At 42.9% G+C, this 20,497-nt stretch overlaps 1 protein-coding gene and 1 long non-coding RNA gene across 3 annotated transcripts in view; one reads left to right on the top strand and one right to left on the bottom strand.

Moving 5' to 3' along the window:
• The first annotated feature begins 13,167 nt into the window (after positions 1 to 13,167).
• Positions 13,168 to 19,047, top strand: gtf3c4 (general transcription factor IIIC, polypeptide 4). 2 transcript variants are annotated; one of them, XM_058064826.2, is made up of 6 exons: positions 13,168 to 13,295; positions 13,382 to 13,516; positions 14,074 to 15,774; positions 16,775 to 16,905; positions 17,087 to 17,175; positions 17,839 to 19,047. In XM_058064826.2, exons 1-6 carry the CDS (start codon positions 13,284 to 13,286, stop codon positions 17,901 to 17,903), a joined length of 2,133 nt encoding a protein of 710 aa, XP_057920809.2. In that variant the 5' UTR covers positions 13,168 to 13,283; the 3' UTR covers positions 17,904 to 19,047. The 2 variants fall into 2 exon arrangements, with proteins under 2 accessions (XP_057920809.2, XP_057920808.2); XM_058064825.2 differs by having other exon boundaries at positions 13,172 to 13,516.
• Positions 18,701 to 20,497, bottom strand: part of LOC131119937 (uncharacterized) — a 47,235-nt gene continuing 45,438 nt past the window's right edge. Inside the window, exon 3 of the long non-coding RNA XR_009126618.2 lies at positions 18,701 to 18,912. This is a non-coding gene — a long non-coding RNA (uncharacterized LOC131119937). The remainder of the gene's footprint in view (positions 18,913 to 20,497) is intronic.

Genomic DNA, 20,497 nt, shown 5'->3' with positions numbered 1-20,497 from the left:
AATAAAACATTAAACGCCATTCTGAGATATTAACCTACTTAACAAAAAAAAAAAGAGCTCCACAATTTATGTCTATTTGGTTGGCGTTCAATGCTGCCCAGCTGTCACCACCGAGCCTGTAACCTAAATAATCCAGCGATGCTCTTTCACACTAGTTAAGGGAATAAGCACTCCTTTAGCACTTCAAAAGACTTAAGTTTTAATTATCCCGGCACTTCTTAAGTTAAGTAATTATTCAATCTGTGTGATAATGAGCGCCTGTTCAACCTTGAGGATAATAATATTTCCCTTTTATGTGGATGTTTAAAGTTTTCTGGGCTAATTTAGGAAAACAGTGCTTAATCTTTCACCAAAAGTAGCAAAACAGAGGCTTCGGAATGCCTTTAAATCAGGGGTCTCAAACTCAATTTACCTGGGGGCCACTGAAGCTAGGGTCTGGGCAAGGCTGGGCCGCATTTATTAAAAACAGAAAAATATACAAACTTTTTCAGTGCTTTGGTTCCGATTTTCTACAAGAAAAGCTCTGATAAAACATTCCACTGTTCTCAAATATCTTAATTTTTATTTTTCTGCACAAAATAAGATGAAAAATAAATAAACACATCAAGAATAAAGAAAATCAATCAATCAGTAATAAATAAATAAAATAATAATAATAAAACGGCAAATAATAAAAACTCAAGAAACCACATATAGTTGGTGGGTAGACAAATGATTTTTTTCAGATTAAAATGAACAAAGCATTATTAGAGCCCTGTAGACATGACAAAACACGACTATAGTCACATTTATACTCTTTTTATTTACACATATTGCGCAACTGCAGGGTCTTGAGACACATACTAACTCGCAAACTAGAGAGCTAGCGACCTAAACGGTAGCCTTCAAGTTATTTCCTTTAAACTTAAATAGACAAAAACTTACCACTTCCACACGGATAGGGAGGATAACTATTAACAGTTATTTAACCTTTAACATGAACATTAATCAAACGTAATAATTTTTTCTGGGTAGATGATACCATACAGCATCCATATCAAACTTGCGCGGGCCGCACTAACATTAAACTTTCATATCAAGGCGGGGGCCTCAAACTAGTGTCCTGCGGGCCACATTTGGCCCGCGGGCCGCGTGTTTGAGACCCCTGCTTTAAATCAAAGCAGGTCCAGTTAAAAACACAGGGCTTTGATGAGTGATTGGCACAGAGATTCTATGACCATGTATCACACAGTAATAACCTTGCAATGCAAATATAAGCTGTGCTGCCAAACCCTCAGTAATGAAAGTAGCTATTGGATGTCCTGTTTTTTCCTATGTTTGTACAACTCATTGAGACGGTGTATCGCCAACAAATTTTTCTCTGATTTTGGATCATCATTTACAATAAAGTGATGCCTATAACAATTGTCAATTAGATCCAGTTTCAAAAAATTGCTATTGTTTGAGGAAGGAAGCTCCTCTGTTGAGACTTACTAAACGTTACTTGCAAAATACCACCTTCAAGTACTTGTTGCAGCAATGCCCATTTACAGGAGACGGCATCATGACTATGTTGAAACTGCATTTTTTTTAAAGTGTTGCTAAGGAGTCTGAATATTCGCTAAATATAGTTGGCAAAATTGGTAAAGTATCTTTAACCAGGATGGAGACTGTTTGTTTGGAGAAAAAAAAAAAAGCCGACCAGAAGGAGGGAGTAAGCATGGAAATGAATGAGAGGGTGGGAGGTGTGTGGCAGGCTGCTCATTGGTGACAGCACTGAACGGAACCCAGAGGGGTGTCCGGACTGAGCCCCCGCGCTTAATTGGCCACTCAAATGTTACCAGGTCCCTTCCCAAAACGACTTGGAGGTGACACATGGCCAAGGAGTGACAGTGGAGAGGACATTGTGGGGAGAGGAAATGGAGCAGAGGGTTTAGCACCTCCTGCAGCCAAGTGTTTTCTGTCCCTTAAGGTTTTCTGGTAAAATGTCACTCGCTGTGACGACCATTTGGGTAGTTATGTGTTAATGGAATGACTATATTAATCATATATATTCAGATTTGTTGAAACCTGACGAGAGAATGCTTATCAAGTAAAAACTATTCATCGATCACACGGTAAGGCAGGAAATAAGCAGCGCTTTTCATTTACAAAGACAAGGAATTCAAACGTGCACCACAGCAAGACGGGAGCAAATTCATGATTTTTTCCAGTTCATCAAAGCTTCCACCAGCTAATCCCTTTCTTATATAAATAGCTCATTTGGTGGAGAGGGTAGCTGCCACATAGAGCTCTAACCCTTCTGTCCCTGAAGCTACAGCCAGGATAAGCTGTGTGTTGGATTGGCACGCGGGCTGCCTGGGGCCTGCTGCTGCGCTGGCCGCCAGTACAGATGGAGGGCAGGGCTGGGCAATGCCAGCTTGTCAGTCGGATTAAAACGACTCATTTATTCACTGAAGTATCGTGCAAAGCGACCGGGCCAAACTGGGGTGAGGGGAAAGGGAGGGGGAGTGAGCGGAGGGTCGAACAGAGGCGAAAAAGGGGCATCTTGGATGCTAGGTAGGGTCCTCTCATCCCTCCTGCCTTCTTCATCCCGCTCTCCTGCCTTTTGCTTGTTACTTATCTTCCTAGGGCTGCCAGAAGCTATTACCGCAGTGTACGGAAGGCGGTCGGCAGGGTGGCATTGCCGAGTGCCCGGGTGACAGATTGCCGCTCGGCATTGGTGGCGGAGAAGGCACGGGGTAGACAGCGATTGGCTCTGATGGTCAGGAAGCGATCGCTGAGGGATGGAGAAGGAGGTGGAGGTGGTAGAGAGTCGGCAAGGGGATGACAAGACCTAGCTGTGTGACCTTTCTGGTATAGCGTGAGATACTTAAAGGGGCGCAGGCCGTGCCTTTAAGAGCATGCTTGGCAGTGAGCTCTGTGGTGGTTTGAGGCGAACATGAATGCCAGGGCAGGAAAAGGTGGCCCCCGATGCTAAATCTCAGTGAGGTCCGTCAACTGGTCATGTCTAATAACCTCTGCAACTTCAAACATGAATATTACCCTCTTCAAAGTCATCACAGAGTTTGGTGGAAGAGCTCAGGCTCGGATCCAAAAGTAGAGGGCAGAGCGCCGATAAATCAAACCTAGACTTCTACAAAACTTTATGGAGGGTCATGGCATGGGCCGAGGAATAAATCAAGGAATTAGCTGATGTGAATTAACGATAGTAATTACAACGATAGTATTCCAGTCAAGGGCATAACTTTGGGTCTACCATCTTTGCCTGTTTGGTCCAACTTACCAATGGGATTAGCAACCAGAACCAGTATTGCAAAAAGGGTGCAAACAAAAAGGGATGGATGGATGGATGGATGGATAGATAGGGATGGATGGATAGATGGATGGATGGATGGATAGGGATGGATGGATGGATGGATAGGGATGGATGGATGGATAGGGATGGATGGATCAAACCCACGCATGCACGGGGAGAACATGCAAACTCCACACAGAGTGGAATCGAACTTGGGTCTCCTAGCTGTGTCGCCTGCATGCTAACCACTCAAACACTGTGCAGCCTGCTTGGATATTGTTCTTCATTAATTGACCATCTTCAACTCTGATTTACTAATTAATCAACACCAACAACATATAGTTAATTTTAAATAGGCATCATAATGAGTACAAAACAATGATATTTTTTCAATTAACTAATTCGCTACCAAATACGTATTTATATGCCTTTTAGTTTTTTTTGGAGAGAGAGGCACAAAGAAGTGATGATGCAATTCCACAATGGAAGAGAGCACATTTGGTGCAGTTTTAAGCCAAAATGGCTGGAAAAGGGTGGAATACACGGCATAATATGAAGTAAATAAAACAGTTTAAATAGATGGATTGCTTATGTATTTTTTGTTAGCCAATTTGCAAGTTCATAACATACATTAATTATCCAAGGTTCTCAGCTCTTTATTAAAAAAAACAAATCTCGTCTTGAATTGAGCGAAGCAGCAAAGAGTGGAGCATTCAACTGTAAAAAAAAACGTGTCATCATAATCAACCAATTTGTGCATGACTGCCACCTACAGGATTGGAGTGTAATGAAATAGTGCATACACTAGCCACCAATACACCACTCGGATTATTTTGTCTTGGTACTTTTGTGTTCCACTGAGTCCAATACTTTTAAAATGCACCAACAATAACAGCGATGCTGGCTTTGCCGTCTGCTTCAACACTCCACACAATCTGACCATTGATGGTCCAAAGCCGTGTGATTATTTGTGAGGGTGTCAAGGGGAGGGTGAGGCTCAGAAGGGTTTTATCAGGTCTAATTACTCCCGATAGCTGTAATTTACAGGTTGTCAGCAGGGAGAAATCGGCTAGATTCACACTTCTATGGGTCAGCATCTGTCGCCATTACGGCACAGCGCATGCAGCCGGCCAGTCGGCAAGCGGGAGGAAACGGGTAAACAACGAGCGGCGTGTGACAGATTAGCGGTGCGGGGCTAGAGGACCTTCCGCTGACACGTAATTTCTCTTGCTAAGCGAGTTTGTTTTGCGGCAGATGTCACCAATAAAAACAGAAACGCGGGAGATGGGGAGGGGCGGTGGCGGGCACCAGAGGTGGCTTTTGTTCCCGATCCAGAGAGGAGGGATGGTGGAAGGAGGAGGACAGAGAAGTAAGGGATTTGGGGCGAGTTAGCGTGACCTCTTTAAAAGTCTGTCTCACTTTTTAATAGAGTGTTAGGAAGGGCAGGCCCACTTCACACTGCATGTTTGTACTGACTGTAATTGTCCTAGCTGTTTTCGTTTTTAACACTACAGTACAAATTGCTGGTGTCACCCTGAAGTGGTCATTTCAATGCCATTTTTTTTTGCCAATTTCAGTGAGTTATTGCAGTGGCTCAGCATTTTCTCACAGTATGTGTGAATATTTTGCTTTAATACCCTTGGGTTTCTCCTTGCCTGATCCTAAGGAGACGAGGTCGCAGTTAAGTCAAGTCGAGAGAACTTTATACCACCTTGCATCTTTGCTTGGACCAGTGGTAGACCATTCATTCATTCATTCATTCATTCATTCATTCGTTCATTTTCTACCGCTTTTTCCTCATGAGGGTCGCGGGGGTGCTGGAGCTTATCCAAGCTGTCTTTGGGCGAGAGGCGGGTTACACCCTGGACTGGTGGTCATCCACTCACAGGGCACATATAGACAAACAACCATTCACACTCACATTCATACCTATGGACAATTTGGATATAGAATACAATAGAGGAGGAAACCGGAGTACCCGGAGAAAACGCACGCATGCACGGGGAGAACATGTAAACTCCACACATGGCCAAGGGTGGAATCGAACCCTGGTCCTCCTAGCTGTGAGGTCTGCGCGCTAACCCAGTGGTAGGGGGGGGGGGGCTGGAGCCTATCCCAGCTGTCTTCGGGCGAGAAGCGGGGTACACCCTGGACTGGTGGCCAGCCAATCACAGGGCACATATAGACAAACAACCATTCACACTCACATTCATACCTATGGACAATTTGGAGTCGCCAATTAACCTAGCATGTTTTTTGGAATGTGGGAGGAAAACCCATGCATGCACGGGGAGAACATGCAAACTCCACACAGAGATGGCCCAGGGTGGAATCGAACCCTGGTCCTCCTAGCTGTGAGGTCTGCGAGCTAACCCAGTGGTAGACCTGTGGTTCTCAATTATTTTCTGTCATATATTTATTATTTGGGCGGCACGGCGGACGAGTGGTTAGCGCGCAGACCTCACAGCTAGGAGACGAGGGTTCAATTCCACCCTCGGCCATCTCTGTGTGGAGTTTGCATGTTCTCCCTGTGCATGCGTGGGTTTTCTCCGGGTACTCCGGTTTCCTCCCACATTCCAAAAACATGCTAGGTTAATTGGCGACTCCAAATTGTCCATAGGTATGAATGTGAGTGTGAATGGTTGTTTGTCTATATGTGCCTTGTGATTGGCTGGCGACCAGTCCAGGGTGTACCCCGCCTCTCGCCTGAAGACAGCTGGGATAGGCACAGGCTCCCCCTGTGACCCTTGTGAGGAAAAAGCGGTAGAAAATGAATGAATGAATATTTATTATTTTATCATTCAATATTAATTTATCTGTACTGTACTGTACTGTACATACTGAAACCAGAACCAAACAGGAGCAGACCATTGCCAGGTTGGTGGTACAGGTGTGCATCCAGCCTTCTCAGCAACCATGTACATCATTATCGACCGTATAACTTGGGACAGGCATGGGGCAATTCTAAAGGTCTGTTCCTGTCCTGTTCAATATCTAACAGGAGACTGCCTGGTGACGCCGCAATGCCAACCTCCAGCATCTCCACTTCTTCTCAGAAGTGCCATATGGACACCCCAACCCCATTCCATTAGCAGGGCCTGAGCAGAGGTGGGGAGCAGGCCTGGGCCCCCAGCCCTCCTGGCCTTCCCCTGGCACCGCCGCAGGGCATGCCCTGCCCACTGCCAGCTGCCCACACAGGGTCAGAAGACACAACAGCCGCTGGCTACCTAAGTTTGGCAGCAACCTGCCTGCTCAGTACAGTGAGGCGCAATCCATCAATGTGGAGGATCTTTCAAGGAAACAAAAACAAGACTCTCTAAGGCCACCTCAATCAGACAGGCTGCGCTTTATGGGTGAAACTAACCTTAAATCACAAGTCAGAAGATTACCTACAAACAACTTCATCACAACTCCTCACTCAAGCAGGAAATGTGAAAGTGAAATACATGAAAATATCTTGAAACTCGACTTGGATTTTTGACATCAGTGACCCGGGAATTGAATTCAACTTTTGTCTGATGACTTGAAAATACTACTTCAATAAAATATACTATATCATTTCAGGTACTTTTAAAATAATATAAGATCCCAGTGGTGCACTATAATAAAATACTCAATAACTATCAAGTTGTGTTCAGGGTAGTTTGCATTCTTCTCCTCTTGGCCAACATGGTCCGAGTCCACAGGCTGGGTTTCATTCATTTTCTACCGCTTGTGCTCACAAGGGTCACGGGGGGGGCTGGAGCCTATCCCAGCTATCTGGTACACCCTGGACTGGTCGCCAGCCAATCACAGGACACATATAGACAAACAACCATTCACACTCACATTCATACCTACGGACAATTTGGAGTCGCTAATTAACCTAGCATGTTTTTGGAATGTGGGAGGAAACCAGAGTACCCGGAGAAAACCCACGCATGCACGGGGAGAACATGCAAACTCCACACAGAGATGGCCGAGGGTGGAATTGAACCCTGGTCTCCTAGCTGTGAGGTCTGCGTGCTAACCACTCGTCCGCCGTGTCACCCCCCTTGCATTTGTATTTGAGTTAATTTTGCTTAATTTAGGCAAACAGTATGTAAAATGTGCCTAAATATGTATTTCTTACATATAATAGGCCATATTCAACCAGAAAAAAGCATAATTTATTAAAAATATATATATTTGACAGCTGTATATGTATTTTTCTTACTGGTGCTTTACCTGTATTTCCATCACGGAAGCTTTTTACTTGACTTGCCATCCCCATGACCTTTACCAGGTGACTGAACATCCCAGAGGGGAGCTAAACAAAAGGCCAGCACTGCACTTCCTACTGATATCACTGATGTGATATCAATTGGTGTCTTGTAGAGAGGGGGGATTTGCTTTACTGGTGCATGAAGCTCTCTTCATCTCAGCGCATGGCCCGTTAGAGGCTGTCACAACGTGTAAAAGGAGGGGGTGCGGGGAGGACTCATCCACCACCCACCACCCCAAGGACAGCATGGGAGGGCAGAGGGGCGCTGATTGAGAGCAGCACCTGTCAGGTGAGGCTTTCGCAGCTGACAGCGCGGAAGGAGCACCGAGTCGACTGCTAGCGGCGCTAATCTCCGACGTGGGGACCCGCTGGGTGTAGTCTCCCGGGGGGGGCGGGTGGCTTTGGTGGACGGCATGTGCAAGCCACCGCACCAAACCTCATCTAAGGGGGCCGCAGCCTTGCTAATGCCTCACAGTGAACAGAATGAACCATGCTCTAAATACATTTCATTATCATCATCATGATTATATCACTAATTCCATGTTGTGGGTAATGTGCTGCAGCAGCGGCCTCCCGGGAGGTGTCTGAGAGACTGAATGATTAAAACATGTATGATGAAGCATGCATCAAAACGTCCCTGCGGGCTTCCTCACAAGATACATGTAAGCAGCATCCACTGACACTTGGAGGCAGCCGACAGCAGCTAAGGTGCTCCACTGAGGCTGATGAAGAGCCTCCGGGTAATAACAAGCATGCAGTTGGATATGCAATGGGATTGACCTGAGCTGACCTCATCTATATCCATAAATCCACATTATTCTTTCAGACATGACTCGAGTGCAGCAAGTCTGTCACTATAAGCAGACCAAAAGCTGTAAAGCTGTTATTTAAAAGAAAAAAAAAATCAGAGCTACTCTTCTTTGGCCTGTGTGTGCATTGGCCTCTTTGTGTGGCTGGAAAGGCGAGGATAAAGTTTTTGTGACAGCATTTGATGAATGTTTAATCCTACATTCATACATGGCAAGCTGGGATTTGGTCCCCAGTCAAAACCCACCAAAGACACACACAGCAGGTGTGTGAAATATTCATTCACTACACGCTTCATTAAGAATGAAACATACCGTGGGTCCCCGCTTTCATTTATTCATTTCGATTATTGAAACAAAAGACAGAAAAATGAGAGATTAAAACATAGTGGGCGTGCTATTCTATATTTGTCTTACAGATTTGTAACCATTTGTTTTCTGACAAATAACGCTGTCGTCTCTCGGAGAGTCAGGCGGCGTCAGCAAGAGACGCGTTCATGTCGAGCGCTGTGACAAATGTCTGCCTGCGTTTTTTCAGCTCGGCATGCCGCTGCAGCCGTTTGACCTCCGACCTGTCCAGGAGTGTATTCTAACTCATCACACACCGGTATGCTTGAACAGCATCCCAATTTGTATTAATTATCACTGAAATATGACAATGAATGATACGTATGTCTGGGTGCTGACTGACCACAGACAGATGAAGTGACTGATTTCTTTTCCTTCACAAAGTGATGGATATGTCACTGTCAGTGTCGTTTCAATACAGACCCCGCCTCTTTGAAGGGATATGTCACGTACGTTGCAAAATTTCCCAGTGGAGATCATTAAAGTTTCATCTAATCTCATTTAATTAAAACAAGAATGTGCAAGTCCTTGACACACTGTCCAAAGCTATATTGTTCTGCAGGGATGGGCCTCTGCCAACCACATAAAAAGAGACATTTTAATGTTCAATATTCATTCATTCATTTTCTACCGCTTGTACTCACGAGTGTCGTGGGGGGTGCTGGAGCCTATCCCAGCTGTCTTCAGGCGAGAGGCGAGGTACACCCTTGGGGTGATCGCCAGCCAATCACATTGCACATATAGACAAACAACCATTCACACTCACATTCATACCTTTGGACAATTTGGAGTCGCTAATTAACCTAGCATGTTTTTGGAATGTGGGAGGAAACCGGAGTACCCGGAGAAAACCCACGCATTCACGGGGAGAACATGCAAACACACAGAACTCCACTCCACCTGCGTGCTAACCACTCGGACACCATGCAGCCTCAACTTAAACATATAAAGTTAAAAATGTCCTCACCACTAATGAATGGTAATGTAGGATGATCAATGAACGAATGGAATTGGACTCGACGTGGTCGCCAGGCTACTCTATCTCCTGCTTCCGTAGCCAAACAATGGTGCGTTCAAAGACCATGAACTTAGAAATTATTATCGATTTTAATAAAACCCTTTAACACAGAAGCCGGCTCTGGTGCCACAATATGCGATGCTACTTTGAAACTATGATAAGTATTGAACTATTTTTGCAATGGGAATAACAATTTCTGAAACAAGAGGTCATAGTAGAAGAATATGAAAATGGACAAAGAAGTAAGCTTTATATGACAAACATCTCCAGAAAATGTATATTTTTCTGTTTGCGACTGTTAGTTTTGCTGTGTTGTTTGTTGCATTTTGCAATGTTTTTGTTTAAATCCCAAAAAGCCCTAAAGAAAGAAATGCTGACGCAAAATTCATATACTCCTTGATGATTCATATTGTGTATTGTGCATATTATGCATATTTTAAATTGTAAACCACAGATCCTTTATTCATGTCCATTCTGGTTGACTTCAGTAAAAAGCTGTAAAATTCAACTTTTTGTTTTTCAATTCCCCTGGCAAACAAGAAGCCCCCATGATCCATTTAAAAAGCTTCATTAATATAAAAATAATAATATCTTCTTCTTTCTCTTTGGGCTTTTCCCTTTCGGGGTCGCCACAGCAAATCAATCTCCTCCATCCAACCAACATCTGTCTCTCTCACACCAACTACCCTCATGTCCTCCTTCACAACATCCATAAACCTCCTCTTTGGTCTTCCTCTACGCCTCCTACCTGGCAGCATCCTTCTACCAATATATTCACTATCCTATCTCTCCTCTGGACATGTCCCAACCATCCTCTAACATGTAATGGAACTCTGATGTACTCGTTCCTGATCCTATCCATCCTGGTCACTCCCAATGAGAACCTCAGCATCCTCATTTCTGCTACCTCCAGTTCTGCTTCCTGTTCTTTTCGTAATAGTAATAATATATTCAATAATATGCAAATGTCTAATCTAATTGGCCAGTGACCAGTCCAGAGTGTATCTCACCTCTTGCCTGAAGTTAGCTAGGGTAGGCTCCAGCATAAACCCGCGACCCTCATGAGCACCATAGGCATTGAAAATGAATGAATAATATAGCTAATATTAAATATATTGTCATTATGTCTTTATAGTATTGCTAGAACTCATTATGTTTTAATGAATTTCATGCCTATGTATTCATTCTGTTGATTTACAGTATCTGTGGGGGATTTTAACACCAACTCTGTATTTTTATGGTATTGAATTGGATGATTAAACGTAAATACGGGGGTTCATAACTGTCTATTTGTGTATTTCCTTTCATTGCTCACCCAGATGCTGTATAAAACTGACAAAAGCATGACTAAATACATCAGTTAATGAGTCACCAAATACACCTATTCGCATGTACACACACAAAATGTACACTAAATATCGGCTGGTATGCAAAGCAAGCTGGTAATAGTCATAAAGCGATGTCAGCGAGGGTTGGTGATTGCGGAGGAACGTGATTGGCATTCAAGTGGAATGATGAGTTCAAAGGACAACATCTCAGAGATCAGGCACAGTGTTTTCCACATTTGATCAGTGCCAGCTCTGACAGCTGTTGGGTCAGAAAAACTGCAACAATCACCTTGTGCATAAAAACGATACATCTGTTTTACATTTTCACATTAAAGGGCCTACGCTCCCCCTCTTTTTCAGAGTGGAGACAGATGAGGACGTCATCCTACACAGCTGCAAGATGTACACACGATCAGCTAGTTAAAGTATTTTAAGTATCCGAGTCAGGTATGACAGCTGTGACATAGAATCCCAACCTTCATCCTCACCAAACCGTTAGGGAAGGTGCGAGTGAAAGGGCAGGTATTTTGAAACAATGCTATTGGCTACTCTCTTAGAAGTAAAGTCTATTTTGGAAAGCCCACTGCAAATTAAAGGCTAAATATAAAAAGAAGTGAAGCTTTTTTTTTTTTTCTGGCAGCCGTGACACCACAGCTTTGCAGAATAAATGCAAATAGATAAAACAAACAAATATAAACATATGTGTGGTATTTAGGTTTCCACTTCAGAGTGTGAAGCACACTGTGGTTATGTATGACTGAATTGACAGTATGTTTTCAGTTTGATTAACATGTTTTCACAATCTGGCTGTGTTTTTTATAATCTTACTTTGAGTTGAGGATCTGGGCCGATATTGGGTATTACTTTTTTGTTTTCAGACGTCTCATTGTGGTTATGGAGCAATTTTGCAGGCCAATGAAGTACTCGATTAACATGTTAAGTATCATTAAAGCAAAAGTATATAATAGCCTACAATTCACATTTCAAATATGGGTCTTTTTTCAACTCTAAATCTGAAAACACATTTGCTATCCAAGCCCGATTTATTTAATTTTTGTTAGTGTCCTAAGCCAAGATGTGTCTCGAACTCTTGCCTCTCCTGGCCCTCCATTAGGTTGAAGTATATTTTGCCGTCAGTGCTCCAAGTACCTTGAATCTTTCCCTGCTTCCTCAAGTTGTGTTCTTTCTTGGCGATATCAGCATTGCGTTTTGTCAGATGACCATTCATTTTTTTACTTTTAAGCTTCTTTCCTTCTTCAGCGGTGTGGTGTAGAAAAATTGGCCATTTATTGCTTTGTTGAAGCAACATTTTTTTGTTCAGTGTAGTTTAAATTCATTCATTCATTCATTTTCTACCGCTTTTCCTCACGAGGGTCGCGCGGGGGTGCTGGAGCCAATCCCAGCTGTCTCCGGGCGAGAGGCGAGGTACACCCTGGACTGGTCGCCAGCCAATCACAGGGCACATATAGACAAACAACCATTCACACTCACATTCATACCTATGGACAATTTGGAGTCGCCGATTAACCTAGCATGTTTTTGGAATGTGGGAGGAAACCGGAGTACCCGGAGAAAACCCACGCATGCACGGAGAGAACATGCAAACTCCACACAGAGATGGCAGAGGGTGGAATTGAACCCTGGTCTCCTAGCTGTGAGGTCTGCGTGCTAACCACTCGTCGGGTGCAGCCCCGTAATTTAAATTAATAAAAAATATATACATTATATATATATATATATATATATATATATATATATATATATATATATATATATATATATATATATATATATATATATATATATAATATATTACATATATATTATTTATGATAATGAATAAATGCGCAGGACACTATGCTTGATCACAAATATATATATATATATATATATATATATACACGTATATATATATATAAGTTAATATTGTGAAGTTAATATTATGTTATTATTATTTTTTTATTTCCTGGGGATTCAAATGACACAGATACGGTAGAATGGTCCATAACTTTCATTAATTGATGTGCACGTTCCTTATTACAACTATATGACGAAAAATAAAAGGTCAAATGCATGCAGTACAGTGCAAAAGTGCAAAGTACATTGTATTAAAAAAGAGGATAGTTCCTCCTCGAGTCACGTGATCACGAACGTCATTTCCACCAAACAACAAACATGGCGGCGTCCGAGTCGTCAAGTATGGAGGTTGACGTTAAAACCGTAAGTGAAGCCGTTAAAATAGAGTATACAGAGTCCGGCGATAATGTCTCCGCAGGTAAGGACGACTTGCCTGTGAAACGAGATCCGGTCGTCTCGCTTTTGTCCCCGGTGATAGGGACACAACCGCTTGTTTGGTCGCAGGACCACCATCTCGCAGTGTGTACATCCACCTCATTGGCAATGATGGAACTATTGTGTGACGCCCAAAGCAGCAAACAGGAGCTGATACTGCATAGGACGTCCATTCCGGTGCCCGGTGAAAGCTACGGATTACGGGTAATTATGCTCGAACTCTGACCAATTTCAGTCAGCTGGGACGGGGTTTCGGGTTTGACACTAAAGCGAGTTTGAATACGGAAAAGAAGGTACTGCTTAAGGTATTTTAAGATTTTCACAAGCTAACTAGTTTACATAGAGGTATAGCTTGAGTCTCATTTTGAATGTGTTTTTCAAAAATACATTAAAAAATGTATTTTTTTTTAGTGTTTTAGCAAGTATTTAGTGCCGAATCTAAGCATTCTTAAACCCACAAATAGCTAAACAAACTAAAATACACACTTAAGGCATTCTGAGGACACATTGAAGTGTGTATATATATATATATGTAGTACTGTGCACTGGTCACTCCGTGTTAGTAAATGCTACTGTCATGTTCGGTGAGATACACAAGCACCTGACTTGATTGCCGGAACAACTGACTTCAAAGTTATTATAGGCTTCAATTATCTCACAAGAGGTACAATAAGTCAACGCTGAACCCCAAACGTCACTTCCTGTCTGCCCCCCCGCTCAAATTTCCTTTATATATATATTTTTTCTTGTTAAATTTGCAGGTGGGAGCAGCACAAGAACAGGCAAAAGCCATCGAGCACTTAACCTCACACCTGGATCCCACTTCAAGGCAGGCTTTTCTGCTGGATAGAGTGATAGACCCCTTGGGAATAGCACCCAAAGGAGTTAAAAGCGCTAGTTGGTCTCCAATCGGCTGTGATTCTCATGGACGCTGTTTGATCGCATGCCTGACTCTCGACCATAGACTAACCATCCATCGCAGCCATAAGAATCTCACATGGAGCTTGCTAGTGGATCTGACCAAGAAATATGGCGACATGCTACAGGAGCGAGGCTACGCTAAAAAAGATGACAAGCCACCACAGAAGAACATCCGTGATTTTGAGGAGCTGCAGCGACGTTTCCAGATGCAGACTCCATTAAGGATGAAGTGGTCGAGTATTTACACAGTGAAACACGTGCAAGCTGACAACATGTGCGCTGATGCGGAGATGGTCCTCCTCGCCGTCTTGATGGAAAACGGCGACCTTGTTTTGTGGAAGTTTGTTTTGCCGTTTGAGAACGGAGCAGATGTTGTCTTTTATGATGTCATCGAGTCCAAAGTGAGCAGACCCAGTGATTTGGAGTGGTGGGAGTATGAAAACGCAGGAAGACGCATGAGCGGATTGATTGTCGGCAGTGAGTCGGGCACACTTAAGATCATGCCAGTCAGCATGGTAGGGGTGAAGGGCTACTTCACACTGCGCCACCCTGTCACGCTATGGAAGGAATGCGACCAGATCGCTGTTGACAACATTACGTGTGTGCCACTGATCCACCCGATTCAGAAGTTGAACTGCAGTCTCATTGTGGCGTCTCGTGGATGCTACATCTACTGGTGTTTGCTCATGATTTCTCCAACTGGACTGAACGTGCACAACTCACACGTGGTGGGCCTCCACTCGCTTCCAGTTGTCTCGCTTGCAGTCAGCAACCACGGGGTTGTGTACACATGCTCCATGGATGGGTGGATAAAGAAGCTGATACCACAATTCACAGAAAAGACTTTGATTTTTAATAAAGAGAACATGCTGGGTCCAGATTTTTTAGATCAGAGGAGACTCCATGGGATTACGTTAAGCTGCAATGGAGCATATATTGCGCTGGCCAGCACACAAGGTCTGGTCGACATGTTTCACCCAATTCACAGGACTTATCAAGTGCACTTTATAGCCGTGAAATCGCCAGAAACGGCAGCAGGACTTGTGCTAAAATCCCCCACACAGAACTTGTACAAGCAAGCCGACCTGTTGGATCTTATAAGGTGGAACGTCTTAAAAAACAAAAGCATTCCAGAGGCGTTGCAGCAAGAGCTCGATCAGAAGATCCAAGGGGAAGACTCTTCCTACTTGTGGCGCTTTAAGCTGTTTTTGGTTCGGATACTATACCAGTCACTTCAGTCCCCACTGACGGATCACTACTGGAAACCTTCTCAGGAGGTCGGCAAGACACTCGTGAAAGAGGACGGAGATGGAGAAGAGGAGGAAGATTTGTACGGTGAGGCTAGCGCCGTTAAAGGGATGAAGCAAATGGAGCAGGTGAAGGCATTGATCAATTCAGTGGAGACCCACCTGGTTAGAAAGAACATGAAGAAGGTGCTCGGTGTGGTGTACCTCAACACACGGATCACAGAAAACACATGCATTCCCACTTTGGCCGTGGCTGAGCATCTCTCGAAAGATACCAGCGACAAGGATGCCCAGGTAACACCCTCGTCTTATCAAGAAGCTCCGTGTACAGTCATGTGATCCAATAAGGCCACCTCATGGCGATCAGAATAACTATGATCTAAAACAGGGGTCTCAAACACACAACACTAGTTTGAGGCCCCCGCCTTGATATGAAAGTTTAATGTTAGTGCGGCCCGCGCAAGTTTGATATGGATATGAATGGTATCATGTACCCAGAAAAAATTATTACGTTTGATTAATGTTCATGTTAAAGGTTAAATAACTGTTAATAGTTATCCTCCCTATCCGTGTGGAAGTGGTAAGTTTTTGGCTATTTAGTTTAAAGGAAATAACTTGAAGGCTACCGTTTTAGGTCGCTAGCTCTCTAGTTTGCGAGTTAGCATGTGTCTCAAGACCCTGCAGTTGCGCAATATGTTGTAAATAAAAAGAGTATAAATGTGACTATAGTCGTGTTTTGTCATGTCAACAGGGCTTTCATAATGCTTTGTCTACCCACCAACTATATGTGGTTTCTTAAGTTTTCATTATTTTTATTATATTTATTTATTTATTACTGATTGATTTTCTTTATTCTTGATTTGTTTATTTATTTTTAATCTTATTTTGTGTAGAAAAATAAAAAGTAAGATATTTGAGAACAGTGGAATGTTTTATCAGAGCTTTTCTTGTAGAAAATTGGAGCCAAAGCGAAGTTTTTTTTACATTTTTTTGTTTTTAATAAAACAAGCCCAGTCTCACCCAGACCTGAGCTCCAGTGGCCCCCGAGTAAATTGAGTTTGAGACCCCTGATCTAAAAGATCATTCAAATCCCCAATAGTTACTAAGTTGGCAACAGTGATTGCTGCTGTGGTCTCACAGGAAGACCAGGTGTGTTATATGTTTATAAACAAGAAAAAACCAGTAGAGCCTGATTTATTTATGGCGGTCCTAATGTATTAGTGGCGTGCCCTATCTGGCTCATTGCCTGAAAGTACGATAAAACTTGTGTTTATTGTTGTCTCTGGCTTTTTAGATCCTGATTGGTCACATCAAGAAAAAAATGCACAAGCAGACGTTCCAGGAGCACTGCAGCTTATGTCAGGATGTGCTGCCCTTCACCGATCACAAACAAGCAGTGTGTGAAAATGGTCACATGTGGTTCAGGTAAGTACACAAGAGTGAATGACTATTTATTTACCTTCACGGTGCTGCTATCATGCCATTTCCTTTTTTGACATTTACACACGCATCATGCTTGTTGTCTTGTGTGTGTGTGTGTGTGTGTGTGTGTGTGTGTGTGTGTGTGTGTCAGCCAGCTTTAAGACCTTTCTCTTGGCCTGTCCAGGTGTGTGCTGTCTTACCAGGCGTGCCAGGCGCTGACATTCAGACGATGCCTATTGCAGGACAGCATCTCTGGACTCCCGGCACCTGATGGTATGCATCATTTTCATCCACTTCCTTTTTCTTTGTCACTTCCGCAGCTTTCAAAGGAAAACTTTGTGCTTCACTGGTGGTCGAGTAATAACTTGCTCGATGACCTGTCACAATGAGAGGGGAAATTTGAGGTGCAGTAAGAAATTATCTCTACTTCATTTATGGTAATGGTAATGGTTTTATTTCATTTGAACATGCATCAGATTACAATTGAGTGCATCTAATAATGAGTTCACAGTTCCACATGTCCAAAAGGAAAAGGAAGAAGCAAAGCTTATTAAATCCTACCCCTCCATCTGTTACTTTTACAATCAGTAACTATTACATTTGTTCACTTCCTGCTTTTCATAATACAGTTTATTATTCATTCATTCATTTTCTACCGCTTTTCCTCACGAGGGTCGCGGGGGGTGCTGGAGCCTATCCCAGCTGTCTTCGGGCGAGAGGCGGGGTACACCCTGGACTGGTCGCCAGCCAATCACAGGGCACATATAGACAAACAACCATTCACACTCACATTCATACCTATGGACAATTTGGAGTGGTCAATTAACCTAGCATGTTTTTGGAATGTGGGTGGAAACCGGAGTACAGTTTATTATATTTATTATATATTGTTGGTCTTCATTGTTTCTATCATAACCTTGATTTATTTCCCCTTAGATCCACAGTGGATAAAGAACATACTCCAGGCTCCATGCTCGCTCTGTGACTCGCCAATGATCTAGAGCGAAACCATTGCGGGAACACAGGAAATCCCTGCAACCTCCATCATTTCCTTCTGAATTCAAGTGTCCAATTGCTGCTAATATGTTCATATTTATGTCTGCAAATAAATTGATGCTTGTATTTCCTCACTAGTGCAAACACCCAACTGAGGCTTTGATTCCTAATTTTAATGAGGTGAAACATTCTGCCATTTTCCAATCCTCCATAAGAATTAAGTTGAAAATGTGTTTATATATGGAAGCTTTCATTATTCAGTAGGACTTCAGGGCACCATAAATAAGCTGCCTCATTTTTTTTATTTTTTTTTATAATTTGCCTGAATTTCCAAACCTTTGGTGTAGTTTTTATTGCAAGTAAGTGGAACTTCCTTACTGCTAGACCTATTTTAGTCATTTTATACTTTTTCCTCCTTTTTTGAGCGAAACATAATACATTCTGAATAAAACATACTCTCAGGAAGAAAAAAAAAAACTTGGCGTACCTACATTAATTGGCGGCGTAAAACAATTTCCATGCTCTGGGTGGAGGAGGAGGAGGAGGGCGTTGGTGCTCAGTCATTCTCTCAGATGAGGACTTCCGTTAATGTAAACGCAGAATAGAAGAAACGGCACATGAGATGAGCAAGAGGCAGGAAGAAAGTGAAAAGTGTGCTTAAAAACCTGCCGTGCTCCCTCCCACGGGAGCAGCCTGTAATGAGATTCAGTAGTAATGAGGGACAGAACATGGTGCCAGATGTGATTCTAATTCTAATCAAGGAGGGGAGGGTGAGCATATTGTTAAATACAACTTACTCCTTTTTTCATATTTGGAGAGAACAAGGGCATGTTGTCCCTCCCTCGGCCTTGTTTCCTTAAGGAAGTGAGGAGGTTGGCATCCTGTCATCAAAGCAGAAGGTGGGTCACCAGCACCGCCACTCTGTTATTGTTGCCTAACCCGGCAGTGATGGCGTAGAGCAGGGGTCTCAAACTCAATTTACTTGGGGGCCACTGGAGCTAGGGTCTGGCGGGACTGGGCCGCATCGGGTTTTCTAAAAAAAAAAAAAAAACACGCATTTATTAAAAACAGAAAAATGAATAAACTTTGCTTTGGTTTCGATTTTGTACAAGAAAAGCTCTGATAAAACATTCCACTGTTCTCAAATATCTTACTTTTTATTTTTCTACACACAATAAGATGAAAAATAAATAAATCAAGAAGAAAGAAAATCAATCAGTAATAAATAAATATAATAAAATTAATAAAAACTCAAGAAACCACATATAGTTGGTGGGTAGACAAAGCATTATTAGAGCCCTGTAGACATGACAAAACATGACTATAGTCACATTTTATATTTTAATATTTTTATTTACAACATATTGCGCAACTGCAGGGTCTTGAGACACATGCTAACTCGCAAACTAGAGAGCCAGCGACCTAAACGGTAGCCTTCAAGTTATTTCCTTTAAACTAAATAGCCAAAAACGTACCACTTCCACACGGATCGGGAAGATAACTATTAACAGTTATTTAACCTTTAACATGAACATTAATCAAACATAATAATTCTTCCTGGGTACATGATACCATACAGCATCCATATCAAACTTGCACTGGATGCATTAACATTAAACTTTCATATCAAGGCGGGGGCCTCAAACTAGTGTCCTGCGGGCCACATTTGGCCTGCGGGCCATGTGTTTCAGACCCCTGGCGTAGAGTAAATACTGAGCCAATGACGTTGACAACGTGCTAGTTGGCTTCCAGATTACTGTCGGGGTGCCCGCCCTTGAGCAAGACGGAAAAAACATCATTAGTTTTTTTATCTGTACAAAAACAGGCAACATCATTGGGTCAAAGTTAATATGGTGGACATTAACGTCACATCACTGATCTGTAGAGACAGACAAGAATGGCTGTTCTAGGTTGATCCTCCTACTTCCATTCAATAAACTGCCAAAGAGCATCTCCACCAGTAATTACCTGTCCCCCCCCCCCCCCCCCCCTCCACTGTCTCCCCTCTGAAGGCTTCAAACAGGGTTTTTGTTCTCTTTGCATACAATATTTATATCCTTTATGTCAGTGTCAGGATGGCAAAGATCACTGACGACACCTTTTCACACCTTAATTCCATGTGATATTCCTTTTGTTTAGACTTGATTTGGAACATGATCTGCCACGCGATGCTGTCTCCAGAGTATCAATTCGTTCCCCCGCATTTGGTTTACTCTGTAAAAACACGGCCGCTGCTCTGCATGCATCACCTGATGTGATGATGATGCTTTCAGAGCTGCGTTCCTTTCACTGGGGTCTGCTCGGGAAACGGTTTGAAACAGTATGTAAATATTTATTATTCAGGTTAGAATGGGCTTGAAAGGATACTAAATGTCCGACTAATTTATTTAGTTTATTGTAGTTTGCAGTCTATATACTGTACATCACAGGTCAGCTGGAGCCTACACCAGCTGACTTTGGGTGACAGGTAATCTATGACCCAAAAGTTGTTTTTCAAACCAGTTGAGAACCACTGATTCAGAGTCTCTCATGACGTGCATGTTTTTGGGACATAATCCCAGAAAAAAAAATCCATGTACACACAGGGAGAACTCCACAT

Source organism: Doryrhamphus excisus, linkage group LG10, assembly GCF_037039965.1.
Source record: "Doryrhamphus excisus strain RoL-2023G ecotype Guam linkage group LG10, RoL_Dexc_Guam_v1.1, whole genome shotgun sequence".
NCBI classification, from domain to species: Eukaryota; Metazoa; Chordata; class Actinopteri; order Syngnathiformes; family Syngnathidae; genus Doryrhamphus; species Doryrhamphus excisus.
This window is presented reverse-complemented; position numbering and strand designations above follow the sequence as displayed.